At 60.4% G+C, this 17694-nt stretch overlaps 1 protein-coding gene across 7 annotated transcripts in view; it reads left to right on the top strand.

Moving 5' to 3' along the window:
• The window catches only part of KCNQ1 (potassium voltage-gated channel subfamily Q member 1), a 321605-nt gene that overhangs the window by 235441 nt on the left and 68470 nt on the right, over positions 1-17694 (top strand). For 2 of the 7 annotated variants that reach the window (XM_066252330.1, XM_066252333.1), the window contains exons 12-15: positions 4681-4756; positions 10579-10647; positions 11539-11585; positions 12426-12487. In XM_066252330.1, coding sequence (XP_066108427.1) covers positions 4681-4756; positions 10579-10647; positions 11539-11585; positions 12426-12487 — 254 coding nt within the window. Of the gene's footprint in view, positions 1-4680; positions 4757-10578; positions 10674-11488; positions 11586-12425; positions 12488-17694 lie in introns of all 7 variants that reach the window. The other 5 variants (XM_066252332.1, XM_066252334.1, XM_066252335.1 and 2 more) reach the window with 3 other exon arrangements.

The following is a 17694-nucleotide window of genomic DNA, read 5'->3' as shown; positions in this document are numbered from 1 at the left end:
TAAAAATTATTTTCGTACAAAATATTCTATGAATAGATTATAAAAAAAAGATCTCTGTCTGTAATGATGTTCCATTTCTAATTCCTGACATTGGCAATTTGGGGCCCCCCAAGGCCTCCCCCCACCCGCCGCCAATCTTGCTAAAAGTTGATCCGTTTTGCTAGTCTCTTCAGGGAATACAGTTTTGGCTTTGCAGATTTTATCCTAACGTAATGTGCATTTTTTTTTTTTTAATTTCAGAGAATGTGGCTCTTGTCTATTTTTTTTTTTATCGCTTATCTACATTGTTCGGGTTTAATTTGCTTTTTTTTTTTTTTCCTCTTAACTTCTCAAAACAGATTTCAGCCTCTCCCCTTCTCGAAGATATGCGCTTAGGGTCATAAATTCTCCTCCGAGCGCTTACTTCACAGCACCTCGAGCACTTACTTTGCTGTGAGTTTTCATTATGTGACATTTTTATTATTATTCCAATAAAAGTATTTTCCAACCCTTTACTAAGCTGTCATCTTTGACCCTTGAGTTACTTAGATTTAATTCCCAAAACACGAGGGATTTTTCTCGTTATCTGTATCTGACTGATTTTTTTTCTAGCGTCATCCCTCCGCGGTCAGGGAACAAAAACACACATGATTTAATTTCTTTGAAATTTCTGGGAACTTGCTTCGAAAGCAAAGCCTGCATTGGTCTCCCCTGGGGGGAAGGCTCACTCGTGTGCTCACTTCGAAATGTGTGCTCTTCGGTGACTCAGCCGTGGTCCGTGGGTGTGGGTCGGTCCCCGGCCGCTCCTTCTGTTCTCTTGGGTCTCTCGATGGAGGTTTTTTGTTTGTTTCTTTGTTTGTTCGTTTGTGTTGGTGCTGCGATTCTGCCAGCTCTGCTCTCCGTCACCCACCACGGCGGTGGGTTTTCTTGTCCCTCTGAATTCTACCAGTTTTCACTTCACACGTTTCCAGCTTCTGTCTGTAAGCACGTACAGACTCGGGACGGATACCTTCCTGCCCGGTTTGGACCACGCTGTAAAGCGCCGCCAAGATCCCTCTTGACTGCCTCTGAAGGCTTCGTCCTTAAGGTCTGGGATTAGTTCGCCTCCGACCAGCTTTGTTTTGGCTGCCTGGACTTTCGCTACCGACCTTCCTACGTCTCTCCTGTGCGCGGAGGAGATTTACGGGCGGGCCACACCGAGTTGTTTCTTAACCCCGCCTGACAGCCTTGGTCTCGTCATTGGGACATTCGGTCCCTTTGAAACGCGTGCCGTCGACTGCTCTATGGCTGGTCTTCGTTCGTTCTCGCGGCTTCCTTTCGATCCCCTCTCCCCGCTCTTTCAGAAGAGTCAAATATTATTATTCAGTTTTGATCCCCCCCCCCATGAATTCGTTGAATCCATACTATTCAATTATCCCTTCGGTGGTTACCTCGAGGCTATGCGATACGTCCCGGACCCATTAGCGTCAACCTCAGCGGGGCACTGTCACCACGGTCCTGACAACACAGGGCGCTTCACCACCTGCGTGACTTCACCGCCGCCCTCCGCCTTGCTGGTGTGCGACAGTGATCACGCACGTGGGTTTACGCCTCCGGACACCTACCTGTACGTGCACGTTTAGCCGCATACGGATCTAGGATGACATCCTCCTGCCAAACTGACCGCTTTTTAAACAATGAAATGATCCCTCCCTCTCGGTCTCTAGCAACCCTTAAACCTCATGCCACGTCACTGTTTCCATCCACACGAGCTGGGACTTCCCCGTCACTCCGTCCTTCTCTGTGCTCTCCCCCCTCCCCCCGTATTTCCAGGCTTTTCTGGGATCATCCTCTTTGCCTGGGGGGGGGGGGTCCAAGTCATTCTTCAAGGCAGCTCCCTGCCAGGGAGAGCTCCTGGTGTGGGTTTCACCTTCTGGTTTGTTGGTTGGTTGGTTGGTGTTTTTGTGGCATAATACACAGAAAATTCCCCATCTGAACCATCTCTTTTTTTTTATATATATAAGATTTTATTTATTCATTTTAGAGAGGAGAGAGAGAGAGAGAAAGGGGGGAGGAGCAGGAAGCATCAACTCCCATATGTGCCTTGACCAGGCAAGTGCAGGTTTGAATCAGTGATCTCGGTGTTCCAGGCTGATGCTTTATCCACTGCGCCACCACAGGTCAGGCCGTCTTAAGTGCCCAGCTCGGTGGCATCCACCCCGTCCACACTGTGCAACCGTCACCACCGTCCTCCCCAGGACTTTCTCATCTTTCTCAGCTGACGCTCCGTCCCCATGGAGACATCCTCTCCCATCCCCTCCCCCAGCCCTGGGCTCCCACCGTCCTACCTTCTGTTCTCTGTGGATCTGGCTCCTCTGGGGGTGGGAGGAACCTCCTCGAGTGGAACCACACAGGACTGTTCCTCGTGTGTCTGGCTTCTCTCATTTTCACCTTCATTAGGATGTATTTGATGGGTATAGAATGCTAAGTTGATAATTTTCCTTGAGCACTTTAAAGATGTCATCTGGCTTTTATCCTTTCTGTTGACAAGTCAGCCATCAAGATAATGTGTCATTGTCTCCCCACACACACACACACACACACCCATCCTTCCTTCACTGCTCCTATGACATTTCCTGTGCCTTCAGTCTTCAGCAGTGTTCCTCTGATGAGCCCGGGTCTGACGGGCCTTTTGTTTCTCCACTGTGGGTCCAGAGAGCGGCTCGAATGTTTGGCCTCATGTCCTTCATCGTTTTTGGAGAATAGTCAGCCACCAGGTCTTCAGAAATCTTTGTTTTCCATTGTCTCTCCCTCGCCTTTTGAGACTTTACAAGTGTTAAGACTTCTAACCTTATCTCATAGGTTTTATGTTCTGTTTTTTCCCCTCTATGTTTAATTCCACTTTCTCTCCACACCCTAACGTGGTCATCTTCCTCTAGTTCACAAGTATTCTTTTCTGCTCCGCCTCCTCTGCAATCCAATTCATCTATTGCATTCTTTTTTATTTTTTATTTTTTTAAGTGAGAGGAAGGGAGATACAGACTCCCACATGTGCCCAAACTGGGATCCACCCACCGATTCCCCTCTGGGATCAATGCTCTGCCTATCTGGAGTCATGGGCTCGCAACTGAGCTATTTTTAGCACCTGAGGCAGAGGCTCAACAGAGCCATCCTCAGCAGCTGGGGCCGATATGCTCAAATCAATAGAGCCATTGCTGCAGAAGGGGAAGAGAGAGAGAGAAGGGAGAGGGGAGTGAGGAGAAGCAGATGGTTGCCTCTTCTGCGTGTCCTGACCGGGAATCGAACCTGGGACTTTCACACACTGGATCAATGCTCTGCTGCTAAGCCAACCAGCCAGGGCCATCCCTTTATTACATTCTTAATTTTCATTAATTTCCTTTGTGTTCTAGAGTTTCCTTTTTTATTTTCTCTTAATTTTCCATACAGATTTTATTTCCCCGGTGAAATTCTCCATCTCTGCATCTATTTCGTCGAAACTATTGATCATGGTTATTTAAGACCTCGTCCAAAAAATTCTGAAGCAAACCTTCCTGCTTCTGAGCCTCTGGGTCAGCATTTTGGGCTGCTCAATCCGGGGAGGGGGGAGGGTCTCCCTTGGGCTCATCCAAGTGGCAGCTTGGTGGTGACGGTGGTCCCTGTCTGAAGCTGCCAGGCCGTCAGCCGGGGTGCACTCAGCTCCCCTCCCTGTGGCTGAGACGCGTCCAAGGGGCAGCAGCATTCTGAGAGGAAGCTACAATGTCCCTCGAAGCCGCGGCTCAGAACACGCCATCCACTCCCAGCTCGGTGGAAACAGACCGCGCCTCTTGAGGGGCGCGGTGAAGGATCGGCATCCATCTTTAGTCCGCCACAGTTTTCCCTCTGGCCGTAGCTCTTTACCCCCCCCCCACCCCGTGCAAAACTCACCCCTCTAGGACCCCTCAGAGCTTCATCCGGTTCGTGATGGTGTCCAACTCAAAGGCCAGCTTCTTCCATGGCCGGCTTTCTTTCCCCAGCCTCTGCCCAGTGCCTGGTCCCCAAACCCAAAGCCACGTGGTTTGGGATTTGGATGTCACAGTGTCCCCGCTCTTGACGCCTAATTTCTTTCTCTGCCACCTGTTGTCGCGTAGCAAACCGCTCCTAACTTCCGTGGCTTCACGCCACGACCCTTCTTGCTCACGGTTCCGTGGGTCTGCCGCGTGGGTCCCACAGGGAGGTCGTTTTTCTGGCTTTGGGTGGGGTGACTCGTGCAGCTGTGGTCGTCCCAGTGGCAGACCAGGGATGGGCGGTCGAGGACGGCCTCCCCCACACGGCTGCCGCTTGGTGCTGGCTCTTGGCTGGGGCACCTCAGCTCTCTAGGTGCCTGCTCCAGCTGGCCAGCTCACCTGGTCCCAGTCCAGGGGCCCCCGAGGTATACACAGTGTGGCTTCCCCAGCACTCTTCTCCTCACAGTAGGCATCCGGGTCATCCCACCGGCCTCTGAGCAATGAGCAAAACAAGGAAGGGTCCTTCTGGAATAATCCTGCTGGTTAAAGCCTCCTGCGCCCAGCCTCCCCTCCCTGCACCCTCAGGACATAGCTATGAAGGTCTCCATCCCGTGGGGTTGAGCAGTCTCCTTGTTTCTAGAAGGCCTACATGTATGTAGCAGGGTGTACTTGGGAAGGCACCAAGCACCCATCACAGCATGGCCGCTGACCCCTCTCTCTCTGTCTCTCCCCCACACAGGCTGCGGGAGCATCATCGGGCCACCATCAGGGTCATTCGGCGCATGCAGTACTTTGTGGCCAAGAAGAAATTCCAGGTGCGTCCTGCCCCAAGCCCCCCACCCCTGCCCTTGCCTGGGAGGCCCCTCTCCCGTCCACGGTGGAGGCTGTGAGTTCTCCATCCCTGCCACATTCACCATCTGCCCTCACCCATCGGACTCCCGCAATGGCTTCATTGTCCATCCCCAAGACAGCGGGTTCCCGGAGAGTCGTGTCCCTGATCTGTCCTGGACCCTAAGGCCCAACCCACAGCCAGGGACACACAACAGAGCATCTGGGACTCGCTGATCCCTCCCCTGATTGATGGATGGGGGGTATGTGGCGGGACTCAGAGACACACACAGAGCATCCGGGACTCGCTGGTCCCTCCCCTGATTGATGGATGGAGGGTATGTGGGCGGGACTCAGAGAGAGCACAAGCGTGACCCACATCACCTGGGCAGGATCTGGGCTCCTGCCGCAGGCCCCAGAGCCCTATCCTACACGGGCTCAGAGTTCTTGCTGCCCTGTGTGAGTCAGGAGAACGGAGGGGAGGCCTGGCCCTGCTCTGTGCCCCGGGGGGGTGGCCCACCTCTACCGGGAGAGGTGGGGTCTCCCTGGCTGAGCTGGACTGGAACCGGTGGGCTTCCATTCTCTGTCAACACTTCCTTCCAGGGATGGGTGTCCTTGTAGCAACCCCTCAGCCCCCCGAGTCTAAGGCCTCCCGAGAAGGGGGCTAGCGGATGGGCACGGTACTTGGTCCAAGGACAGGAACCCCGCTCAGCCCTCCCTCTGGGGATAGGCAGACGGAGGAACAGGGACCCTCGGGCGGTCATTCTCTTTCTGGGGGACTTGCCCACAAGGGCCTTTAAAAAGCGAGCTCCGGATGGAGTCAGGGCCAGGGTTCTCCCGGAACCCCGAGCAATGCCTGGTCCCCCGGGCTTTGTTCTGCCAAGCGGGGAAGGCTGGGGGTGACTTGTCCATGTTCCCCAGAGTGGTCACAGCAGGGCTAGGACAGGAACCAGCGCCCCAGCCTCCTGCTCTGGGCCACGCCTTCTGTACCAGGCTGCCCACCCGCACAGTTCACTTTCCGCCCCACCCACCCAGCGTCCCACCCAGACCCGGCAGGGTGGTTCTGGACCCAGACCCTGTCCCAGACGGTACTGGCCAGTTTTCCCCCACCTGTAACGGGAATAAGAGCCAGGGGGGGGCGGATGACGACATGTGTGCCTCACACACACTCAGCCCGCGTGCCTCACACACACCCAGCCCACGTGCCTCACACACACCTAGCCCGCGTGACTCGCGCACACCCAGCCCGCGTGCCTCACAGACACCCAGCCCGCGTGCCTCGCGCACACCCAGCCCGCGTGCCTCACAGACACCCAGCCCGCGTGCCTCACGCACACCTAGACGCGTGCCTCGCGCACACCCAGCCCACGTGCCTCACACACACCCAGCCCGCGTGCCTCGCACACACCCAGCCCGCGTGCCTCACAGACACCCAGCCCGCGTGCCTCGCGCACACCCAGCCCGCGTGCCTCACAGACACCCAGCCCGCGTGCCTCACACACACCCAGCCCGCGTGCCTCACAGACACCCAGCCCGCGTGCCTCGCGCACACCCAGCCGCGTGCCTCGTGCACACCCAGCCCACAGCCGAACGTGGGCAGTGTCCTCAGACCAGCACTGATGCGAGACCCAAGGGCAGCATTGGGTGGGCAGGGCCCTTCCTGGCACCAAGCTCCACCAGGTGGCCAGAGCACAGTGTGTGTGTGGCCCGTGGGGTGGGCACCCCCCACCGCTGCCGCTCGGGGACGACTTGTGCATAGGGTACCTCAGTTCTGTCCCGCTGCCTGCTGGCACCCCACCCACTGCAGGTGGTGGCCTTCCAGAACCAAATGGGCCAGGCTGCACGGAGGCTCCTGCCACGCCTGGGACTGCTCATTGTCAAGACAAAGAAGGCACCGCTGGTGCCAGGAGGTCTGCCCAGCAATGTGCCGGGTGAGACCCGACGGTGGCCGCTGATCACGGCGTCTGGGTTCTGCGCTGCTCCTTCCCGGGGGCGGGGCAGCCAGCTGAGGGCGACTCAGGGGTGGCTGGCTTCTGGGCGTCACCAGCACCCTCCCAGACAGGAACCTGCCCCGGGGGTCGGGTCTGGGCAGGACTGTCCCCCAGGGGCCGAGGAGGCCCCGAGAAGGGCCAGGGTGTATCACCCTCTTTGGAGAGCAGCCTGGCAGGGACTTCAACCTGCTGGAGCCGAGGGGTCAGGGGGGACGCTTCCAGGGTGGGGATGGTCCCTGGCTGGAGAAGCCGGGCACAGGGGCTCCAGAGCAGGTCTCTGCAGGACAGAGGGAGTCACTGTGGGGACAGAAGGGGTTTGCCAGGGTGGACAGCAGGCTTCCAGTGGGGGGTGGGGGGTACTTCTAGGGTCTGGGGGTGCCCAGCAGGCCCAGCTCATAGGCGACATGGGCAGCTTCCAGCTCCAAACAGGGGTTAGCCTTGGCAGATGGGCCCCCCTGACCTGGAGCAGACGTGGGCCCTGGAGGGGCTCCGTCAGTGACAATGCTGGCATCGGCGGCAGCCTGGCACTGCCCGCCAGGCTGAGGGCTCCCTTTTCTGCCTCAGGAGACAGTACAGGGTCTCGAGAGTGACTTGGCGAGGGGGGAGGGGGTTCTGCCAGCACGCCGGGCAACCCCCACCTCCCCTGCGCTCCAGCCTCACATAAACCAGATCGCCCTTGTGAGTGGAGGCCCTCCTGGGAGCCTCCCACTGTGCCCTAGTGGGGTGTAGAGGCTCTTGCACAAGGCCAGGGGCTGGAGCTGCCTCTGGCCTCAGCAGCCGGCCCTTGTCTCCAGGGGCAGCATGGAGGCCTCCAGGGAGGATGGACCCGTGGAGCTGGGGGCAGTGGACGGAGCCCCTGACAGTGAGCTCAGTGGGGCCCCAGGGGCAGCTTCTTCCCTGGGCCCAGCTGTCAGGGCAGCCTTCCCTCCCCCAACCCGGCCCACCGGCCTGCCCACCTGCCCACACCCCCACCGGCTCTGGCCTCAGGGGCTGCAGTCCTGGCGGAGGCGGGGGGCCTGCCTGCCCGGCTCCTTGGGTGATAAGTGCCCGGCTGGCCGCGCCTATGTCTGGCCAGAGGAGCCAAAGCCTCTTAGCCCTTCAAGTTTGCCTCAAATTCCTATGTCCACTGCCGGTCAGTCTGGACGCCCAGTGCTATCTGGGCTCATCTCAGGAAGTTAGCTCCGGAGGGAAAGCTGAGATGCTCTCTCCGGACCGGGACCCAGGCAGCCACTTGACAAAGGCCTCCGGGAGCACTGACCAGACCCTCAGGGGAGCTAACAGCTCCGAGATAAGTCTCAGGGGCCCAGGACTCTGCAGGCCGTCAGCCGGACATCACTGACCCTTCTGTGGTCTATGCCCCGGATGGGGCCAGGCGGGAAGGCCCTGCTCGCTGGCCCCACGTAGCCCGCTCCTGCGGACAGGTACGCACCGGGGCACACACACGCACATGCACAAGCACACGCATACACACACACGCACGCACAAGCACATGCATGCACACACATGCACATGCGTACACACGCACACATACATGCACGCACATGCACACGCACACACATACACACACACGCACATGCACACACGCATGCACAAGCACATGCATGCACACACATGCACACGCACATGCACGCACATGCACACGCACTCTCGGCCTCACGTTCCCCCGCACACTCGTCCCTTCCACTCTCAGAGGCACATTTGTCCGCAGTTGTGCAGGCAGAGGCTCCCAGTATGCCGTGTGGCCTGTGGCCTCCCGGGCTGTCTGGGGGACAGACACCAGGACACGCTCTGTGCAGGCCAGGCCTGCACCGCTGTGGGCTCTGAACCCAGCCTGATCTCACCAGCACACTGGGCCCTCTGGCCTGCTGGAGGCTGACTGGCATGACTCCGGGCCAACGTCAGGGTGCACTAAGGGACAGCTCAGACTCTGGGATCAGCCACAGCCACCACCACAACCACTTCTAGCTCCTCTGGTGCGGGCTGGCTCCGGACTCCCTGACCGTCCTCACCTACCACTCTGCCTTGTCCTCACTCCCTGCCCTGCCAGCCAGCGGGGGACAGGGCTTCGTGCCCCGTGTCACAGGCGGATCCCCCCTTTCACAGATGGGACAGCTAAAACCTGGGAGTGTTACCCCTAGTCTGGACCTTCGCACCATTTTTTATGACTGTCCTTAAGCTGGGTGTGTGGGGAGCAGGAGGGGATGCCTCATGTCCCGTCCCTTGCCTGACCCAGTGATCTCGTGATGGGCCTTCATGATGTAAGGTGGCCCTGGTGCCCAGAAGGTCCTTCTGTCAGGGGCATAGCCATGAAGTGGGGAAGGCAGGCTCCATCCAGCACCCCCCCAATCTCGGGATCCTGTCTTCAGGGCCCAGAGGAGGGATAGGTATTGTCCCTGAAGAGACTATAGATGTTGTGGGGTGCAACCCCTCAGTAGGACAGAGGCCACTGTCCTGCCTTGGGATTCCTGGGGTCCAGAACAGTGTTGGGGTGCTGCGTGAACTCTGCTAAGCTGCCCTCGCTGATGGCAGAGCCCCTGGGCATGTCAGAAGGTGCTCGGAGATCTGAGAGGGTGTCCCATCTTTCTGGGAAGGCAGAGGTGGCCACACCCTCAGGCCGGGCTAGCCCAATCTCTAGGGTGGTAGCCCCAGGAAAGCTAGGCCTCAGGTAGGCAGGGAGGAGGATGGGCCCCCAGGTAGGCAGGGAGGAGGATAGGCCCCCAGACCCCAGGGCTGAGACCCGGCCCTGACCCTCCATGGGCATCTGAACCTCATTCAACCTCATTCGTTCTTACCCTCCAACCCGGGCTGGCCTGGCCCTACTCTGCCGAGCTGTGTGGCAGGCCAGGCAGGCCTCGGCTCTTCCCAGCACAAGCCAGTAACCCCTTCATTCAGCGCTCATGGGGGCCACCCTCGGCCCCACCCACCGCAGCCCTCGGAGAGAGGTTGAATGTGTTCCCGTATGACTGTGGCTGGCTCCCGTGGGTGAAGCGCCTCTTGGGCCACCAAACTCCTGCTTGGCCAGCCTGCTGCGACCTGGGCAGGCCCCTGGGCTTGCGGGCTCCCGGGGAGGAGGCCACAGACGGGCTTGAGGTTTTGTTCAATAACATCACGAGAAACCTCCTTCCCTCTGTTGTGGTTTCTGGTGATTGCACCTGGGCCCTGGGTGCCCCGATGGGCTCTGAGCTGGCGCCCAGCCTGGGTGCCCTGGAGTCACCTGCCCTGTCCCCGGGCTCCAGGCCTGCCGTGGAAGCGTCCCTCTGCCCCGGCAGCCTCGGAGTCCCAGCAATGAGACCTGCCACACGGAGCAGGCCCTGCATAGTGAGGTTGTCACCTGGGGGGTCACCTCTGCCCAGTGTCAAAGGGTGCCTGGCAGGCCACCTCCCCATCCTGAGAACAGCGGGTGTGCAGAGGGTCAGTCTGGGGCCCAGGCAGGAGGCGGCTGCACACGGCTGTGCCCTCCCAGCCGGCCCTCGGTGGCCTTGCTGTCCTCCTGGCCTCTCAGCTGGGCCAGCTCTTCCGTGAGGCTGTTTGAGAATCGGGGCTGGTACCCGAGAAAGGGAGAGCAGGCAGGCCCACCTGGGTAAGCAGTCAGGAAGCTGAGGTCTAGAGAGGCTGACCGCTGGCCCAGGGCTCCCCCAACCCCCCAGTGGCCAAGCCAGTCTACTCGAGCCCCCGGGGATGATCCAGGCCTTGCCTGTCCCGCCACACTGGCAATCACGTTCAACCCCCCCAAAAGACCCAGGGTGCCCACACTATTGGGTCTTCGCCGCACCAGCGGGGCCCTGAGGGGGAAGTGACTCGTGTCCTCTGGCCCGCAGCAAGCTCGGAAGCCCTATGACGTGAGGGATGTCATCGAGCAGTACTCACAGGGCCATCTCAACCTCATGGTACGCATCAAAGAGCTGCAGAGAAGGTGGGTGGCCCGGAGCCCCGGGGCATGCAGGGGACGGGAAGTGGCTGGGAAGGGACATGGTGGGGGAGGGGTCAGAACTTCTGCTCCCCCTCCCACTGCAGCCTCACACCTCCTCCTGCTCAGAGCTGCAGGCTACTCCACAGCCAGCCCACCCCCTTGGAGCCAGCCCCTGCCCCTGCCCCAGGAGACCCTCTACCAGCAGAGAGACCCTGACAAGCACAAGCCCCCCCACCCCGCGCTGGGGGCTCCCCAACCCAGACTTGGGGCTGGGGACCCTGACCATCGGGAACCAGCATGTTCCGGCTTCCGACCCGGAGCCTGGACAGTGCGTTCAGATGGAAGCAGCGTCACCCTTGGGGGACCAGCGGTGCCTGCTCGGCAGGCCAGCCCGGGAATCCAGCTCCTGCTGGCACAGGCAGAGCTGGGAGAGCGTGACGGTCCTGACCACCGGCCGGGGGCTCCGACTGCGCTGTCACTGACCCGCCCCTGTGACGTGAAGGCCACCGGCCAGGGACCTAGCCATGCCCCGGAAGGGCCCAAACGCAGGCCTGCCCCGCGTGCCTGGCCTGGGGCATTGAGGAAGCAGCCGTGGGACCCAGGGTGACCCTGGGATCCTGCCCTGCCCTGCCCAGGGAGGAAGTCTAAAGGAGGTGCCCAACCACTGAGCACCCTGCCTAGCCCCCTCAGGAACTCGGGCCTCTGTCTGGGGTCTGAGAGGCAGCTGGCAGGTGTGTGGGCGGCCATGGTGGGGGTCGCCCCAGGGGCGGGGCGGCTTGTCGTCTCGCCGGGCACATTGGCTATCTGTCCACCGACAGGCCGGGTGCCCAGGCTGAGCGTGAGCTGGTGGTCTCTGTCTCCCTCCCAGGCTGGACCAGTCCATCGGGAAGCCCTCCCTCTTCATCCCCGTCTCAGGTGGGTTGCTGCAGCAGGGCACCGCGGGCGTGGCGGCCCAGGAGACCCTTGCCCCCTCCCTGCCTTGGCACCCGCCTCTCCCCACGGTCAGAACGGGCCTCAGGGTCTCCTCAGTGAGCAGCAGACAAGGACAGCCAGAGAGAGGGACAGGAGACCCACCCTGACAAGGCAGCCTCAAAGCCGCCTCACCGAGAAATAAATGTTCAGTTGGTGTAAGAGCCACATGGGCGCTTGCAAAGGGCCGTGGGAGGGCTGGGTCTGGAAACGTGACCAGGAGCCCCTGCAGGAGACCCGGGGAATGGGGTTTGGGGGTGGATGCCGCTCCCCAGCGCTGACTCCTCACGTCCCCTGGCCTGGGGCTGTGGGTCACACCGGGGGAGACAGGGCCGGGCAGGTTCCTCAGGGCTGCCTTCACCCAAGTTCAAGCGGGAGCCACAGCGCACTCAGGGGAGGCAGGGGCGGCAGGCGTTCCGGGCCCAGCCAGGCCAGTGAGCCCCCGGGGAGCACACTGTAGTGAGTTTGCAGAGTAGGTGGTGGGGCCCCTCAGCTCACAGAGCTGGGGGCGGGGGGTGCAGCAGGGATGGAGTCAAGACTGGCACCCCCCCCCCTCTGAGGCTCCTGCCACAGAAGCACTTTTACAAGTTCATAGGTCCAGGCCTTTGTACCCTCGGCTACCTCATCAGCCCAACACTATCCTCCTCCCTGATCCCAGAGGGGTACCCCCCGCCCCTCTCCCTGATCCCAGAGGGGTGCCCCCACCCCTCCCCCTCTGCCAGCACACACACACACACACATACACACACACGTGTGCAATCCTGATTTCGGTGCTTTGCTCCACAGAAAAGAGCAAGGACCGCGGCAGCAACACCATCGGCGCCCGCCTGAACCGCGTGGAAGACAAGGTAGGCATGAGGGTCTGGGCCGCACGGCTCCGGTGGGCAGCACACATGGCTCTCGGCGGTCTGTCGTCCTCGGGGCCGGGACAGAGCCACCCCCGGCGGCTGTTCACTCTCCCGGCTGCGTCCGGAAGGGCGCTGAGGGCGTGCGGGACATGAATGGTGCTGTAGGAGCTTGCTGGGTCCCCCTCCTTCATTCCTCCCTCTTGTGCTCGATGTGGGCGCGTCCCACCGGGGACCCCCTGACGAGGGCTCACGTCCACTCCCTCCCACACCTGGCTGGGCCTCGGTCCCCGTGGGAGGAGGTCAGTCGTAGTCTAGGCCAGGCTGGTTTCTGGACCTCTGACCAGTGGCGTCTCTACTGGCAAGTGGCACCCAGTGGCCTCAGGCCCCTCGCTGGAGTAGTAAAGCGTGACCTCCCTCGCCATCCAGCCGAGGGGTGCTCAGGGGCGTCGGGGGGGCGTCGGGTGTGCTGAGGGTGTGGGGTGCCAGCCGAGGCCCTCCGAGGCCTCCAGGTGGGACACGTGTGACTCCGCTCCAGGGCGCCGGCCCCTGGGCCCCCGAGGACCCGGCTCCCTGCCAGGCTCTGCGCCCAGTCCAGCATCTTCCCAGGGCACCCTGGGAGCCGAGGGAGGGCGGAGGAGCAGGAGGGCTGCCTTCTGAAGTCCCTGTGATGTGGAGCCGGCGGTTACCTTGCCCAGCAGCTCACAGGTCCACATGGACTTTATCTCAAAGTAGCTGGGAGGCTAAAAATAGAGGAGTTTCAGTTGGGCAGGGGGTGCCGCCACTTGGTCTCCCCGGCAACACCTGGCTCGGGCCCACGTTCACAGGCTGCAGCTGGGCAGGCAGGGCAGGGACGGGGCCTAACCCCCCACGGGGCACCCCCTCACCTGTGCAGTCCGCCTTGGGCGTGGGCTGGCCCTGGGGCCATGAGCCCTGAACCTGGGAGCCGTTCACAAGGGGAGCCATTGTCCAGATGCCCCCCAGGGCTGCGTGCGGGCCTGGCCCCCTCGGCCACCACAGCCCTGAGCCCCCTGGGGACCCGCCTTTGCACGGGCGGACGGTCCAGCGGAACACATCCCTGTCTGGCAGGCTAGGGACTGAGACTGGGGACAGGTCAGCCCACTGGGCCGGCCGGGGGACCTGGGCTCATCCGCTCAGGTGGGTTCACGCGTCCTTGACTTGCCATCTCTGTGCTCTGGGCGGGGCAAGGGGCGGGCACACCTGACACGGGGCAGCGGGGTTTGAGCCCAGGACAGTATGCTGGGCACCCTGTGCAGGGGCTTCTAGACATCCGAGGAGGCGGAGGCTGAGCCGGGGAGCGGACCCAGGCCCCCACTGCCCAGCCTGCTCCCCCACCCTGGGCACGGCCCCCCTCCCACTTTCCAGATGCGATTGCTCCTCCACCACCCCCTGCCCTGCCACCCAGGCCTTTCTGACAGCCCTGCCCGCGGCTTCTCAGGACAGACTGGAGCCTGCTGTCCTCTGGGGATGGCTGCAGGTGGGTGGCAGGGTCCCCTGGGGCCGTGCCCCTCCCCAGGCTGGAGGAGCTGCCTCTCCAGGGTCTGAGAACCAGGACACAGCCCTCAGTGAGGCCAGGTCAGTGTAGTGGGCACAGTGGGGCCAGAGCCGGCCTTAGGGTACCATTACATGCCCACATTTCTTAAGGTCAGAACAACAAAGGCAAGCATCCTCTGGAGTCCCTGATCCCCGGAAAGGAGGTTTGGGAACAAAGCCCCCACCACATCAGCCTGTCAGCCTCGGTGCCCGGCACAGGGGGGCCATTTCGAGGTTGTGAGAATTCTGGGACGTTCTGCCCATGTGGCGTTCGGGGAGACGGGCCTGCGCATCTTCATTCCCCCTTTACTGCCCGTGGAGGTGGAGTCACTTGCCTGGGCCCCCGGGGTCCTGAGCAGGGCCGGGCTGCACACCAAATCTCAGCCCCTCTGTCCACCCAGATGGCGAGGTGCTGGGCCCGGGCAGGGGCCAGAGTGGGCGGCACCGCCTCGGCCGGCCCAGCCCCTCCCCTGCACTGACCGGTGCCCCCCTTGGGGACAGACCTTGGGAAAGGGCCTCGTCAGGCCCAGAGGGCACGGTGGCACATCCTGGGCCCCAGTTATCGCACTTATCGCTGCCGCCATCGGGACCATAAACAACCCACCCCCCACCCACCCGCCCCCAGCCCGTGCAATCCTGCTGACTGCGGGAAGTTGGGGCAGGAAATCCAGCAGCCGCCCGGCCCTCAGAGGCCCAGCCGGCCGGCAGCAGTGGCCGGGCCAGCAGGCTGCCAACCCCGACCAGAGCCCCCGAGCCTGCCCAACCCCACCCGGCGGGCCCGGGGCCGGAAGGGAGCCGGGCTCTAGCTGTGGGAGCCAAGGCTCCAGCCCCCAACTGCTTCCTCCCTCCTCTCAGGCCCTGGGCCAGGGCAGGGGCAGGGGCCCTCCCAGGCCAGCTCATTCGGCCACAGGACAAGGGGCTGGCGGGCAGAGGAGTGGGGCAGGGAACTGCGCATGCACGGTCACTGACTCCCGCTCTTGGGAGCTAATCGTTCGAGGGTCAGGGGCCTGGGTGTCCACTTGTGTGTGTGTGGTGGGGGGCAGAGACCAGCTCAACTCGCTCAAGGGGGGCCTCAGTTTTCCTGCAAAAACCCCCCTCTGTTCGGGCCAGGGCCACAGGGACAGAAGGGCCCCATGCCATGCGCTGCCTCCTCACGGAGCCCTGGTGCCATCCCTTGCTTGGCAATAGAGCATCTCTGCTCCAACTCAGAGCCGCCCCCGCCCCCCACCCCCCGCCTTCAGAATGCTGTTGGGCCCCACCTGGCTTGTCTGTTCAGACTCATCTCACTCCCGGGGGGAGGGGGGGCCAAACCAGCAGCCCCCTGCAGCTCGCACCCCCTCGACCTGTGGTTGTGAAGTGGGAGACCGTAACCCCTCTCTTCGCCTCTGTCTAAAAATCACCGGAGTCGCCAGGCACACTTTTTCCATCACCTTCTTTATTCTGGAAGGGACTCTCTACTTCAGTGGTCCCCAACCTTTTTTGGGCCACGGAACGGTTTAATGTCAGAAAATATTTTCACGGACTGGCCTTTAGGGTGGGATGGATAAATGTATCACGTGACCGAGACAAGCGTCAAGAGTGAGTCTTAGACAGATGTAACAGAGGGAATCTGGTCATTTAAAAAAAATAAAACATCGTTCAGACTTAAATATTGAATATAAATAAAATGGAAATAATGTAAGTTATTTATTCTTTCTCTGGGGACTGGTACCAAATGGCCCATGGACCGGTACTGGTCCATGGCCCAGGGGTCAGGGACCACTGCTTTACTTGGCCCGCATGAATCCTATTTTACAGGTGGATAAACTGAGGCTCAGAAAGGTGGAGCAGTTGCCTGAGGTCACACAGCTGCTTAGGGGAGAGCCGGTCCCCACAGAGCCCAGAAACGGGGTCGGGGGGAGGGAGACAGCACCCACCAGAATGTGTTTCATAAAGCATAGGGGTCTGTTGAGAAAGAGGTGGGGGCCGGGCAGGGAAGCCAGGACCCCCCCCACCCACCCCTGTCAGGGGACCCAGAGTCCAACAGTTAAAGGGTGCCTGGCCAGGCCCCTCAGACAGGAGTCCTGAGAACGCTGGCCCCGGCCTCTGGCTCCCGGCCCCAGCCTGAGTTTCTCTGGGGAGGCAGGCCTCCCCTGGGCTCCCTGGGGACCAGATGGAGAAGGAGGCTGCTCTGACCTCCCTCCCCTGGCCGGCCGCATACTTAGTCGGCCCCGGGACCTGCTGGCCCTGTTTACGTTGAGCCCTGTTTATTTTGCAAGCTCAGCTCACACTGCTCTTGCTGGTACCAGGAGCACAGTGGGCCAGGAGCACAGTGGGCCAGGAGCACAGTGGGCCAGGAGCACAGTGGGCCAGGAGGGTTTCTTTCTTCTCTGTTTTTTTGCTGGAAATGTTCATGGCTCAGAGCTGGACGTAGGGAAGTCCTGGGTTTCCAGACCCCAGCCTAGAGGTGGGTGGGCAGGGGCCCCCACCACCTACCATGCCTTCCACCGTCTCCTGACCAGAGGAATGAATGCCCTCCGGCCCAGGACCACCCCCACCACCCCAGCTGTACCCCCCATCCCGACCCTGCCCCTCGGACCAGGCGGGGCTGGTTACCCGGGAACCGGCATCTTCCCCAGACATAGCCCTCCTGCTCTTCCACCCCCCCCCCCCCCAGGCCTACAGGCCAGACCCCAGGACACTGACTGTCTTCCCAGCAATCTCCCTGCCCTCCTGCTTCCCTGAGCTCATCCCTGCACGGCAGCCCCGAACCTCCCTGCCGAGTTCGGGCCTTATCATCTCGTGCTTAGATTACTTTTCCAGACATCTCTGTGGTCCCCGGCCTCGTTCCCTCCCCCCACTCTCCTCCTTTGTCCTTCACATTGTATATTATTCCTTAAACACGACTGAAATCCGCTGGCTCCTGTTGTCTTGGGAATCTTTGTGTCAATATTTACGTGTGAAGTGCGTACGTTACAATGTTTCTTTCTTATCCTCTCTCTCCTCCCTGGGTTCAGTAACCAAAGGTATTGCTGGGGTCTGGCAGGATGCGTGGCAAAATGTTTCCTCTTTTTTTTTTCTTTTTTTTCTTGCATTCTAGAATATTCTGTATAGGTTTAGGACTTTTTTTTTTTTCCTCCTTGCCTGTTGCTCTGTGGGAAGATTGTTAATTCTGACGCTGGGGCTCCAGCCGTTTGTGGGATGGATGGAGCCGGCTCTCTATCTGCTGCACTTTGTCAGTTTTGATAAGTTGTGTAATTCTAGGAATTTGTACATTTCATCTCAGTGTTTACATTTATTGGCATTTTAATGTCTGTATCATCCAGGGTCGGCTCCCTTCCTTATTATAGCCAAGATGCATTTTTCTGGGAGGAGGGAGGCGGGGGAGGGGGCCTCACTGTTCCCTGTTTCCCGTTGCTCAGACTTGCCAATTATTGGCCACTTGCGTTAATGAATATTTTCAGTGACCTTCTGCCCGTGGGATCCTGTTGACGGTTCCATTTTGTTTCTCTCCTTCCCTTCCCTGGACGTTGAGTATAGTGTCCTTCCGCAGATTCCTTAGGTGGGATTATCGCCACTGTTTTTTCAGACTTTCTAGATTTTCTAAGGGTGTGTGTTTAAGGCTGGGCGTTTTCCCTGGATAAATACCCCTCAGAATTGCACCCTGCCCCGCCCCT

This window comes from Saccopteryx bilineata, chromosome 1 (assembly GCF_036850765.1).
Source record: "Saccopteryx bilineata isolate mSacBil1 chromosome 1, mSacBil1_pri_phased_curated, whole genome shotgun sequence".
NCBI lineage: Eukaryota > Metazoa > Chordata > Mammalia > Chiroptera > Emballonuridae > Saccopteryx > Saccopteryx bilineata.
The sequence above is the reverse complement of the archived record's forward strand: the minus strand, read 5'-3'. Positions and strand labels throughout refer to the sequence as shown.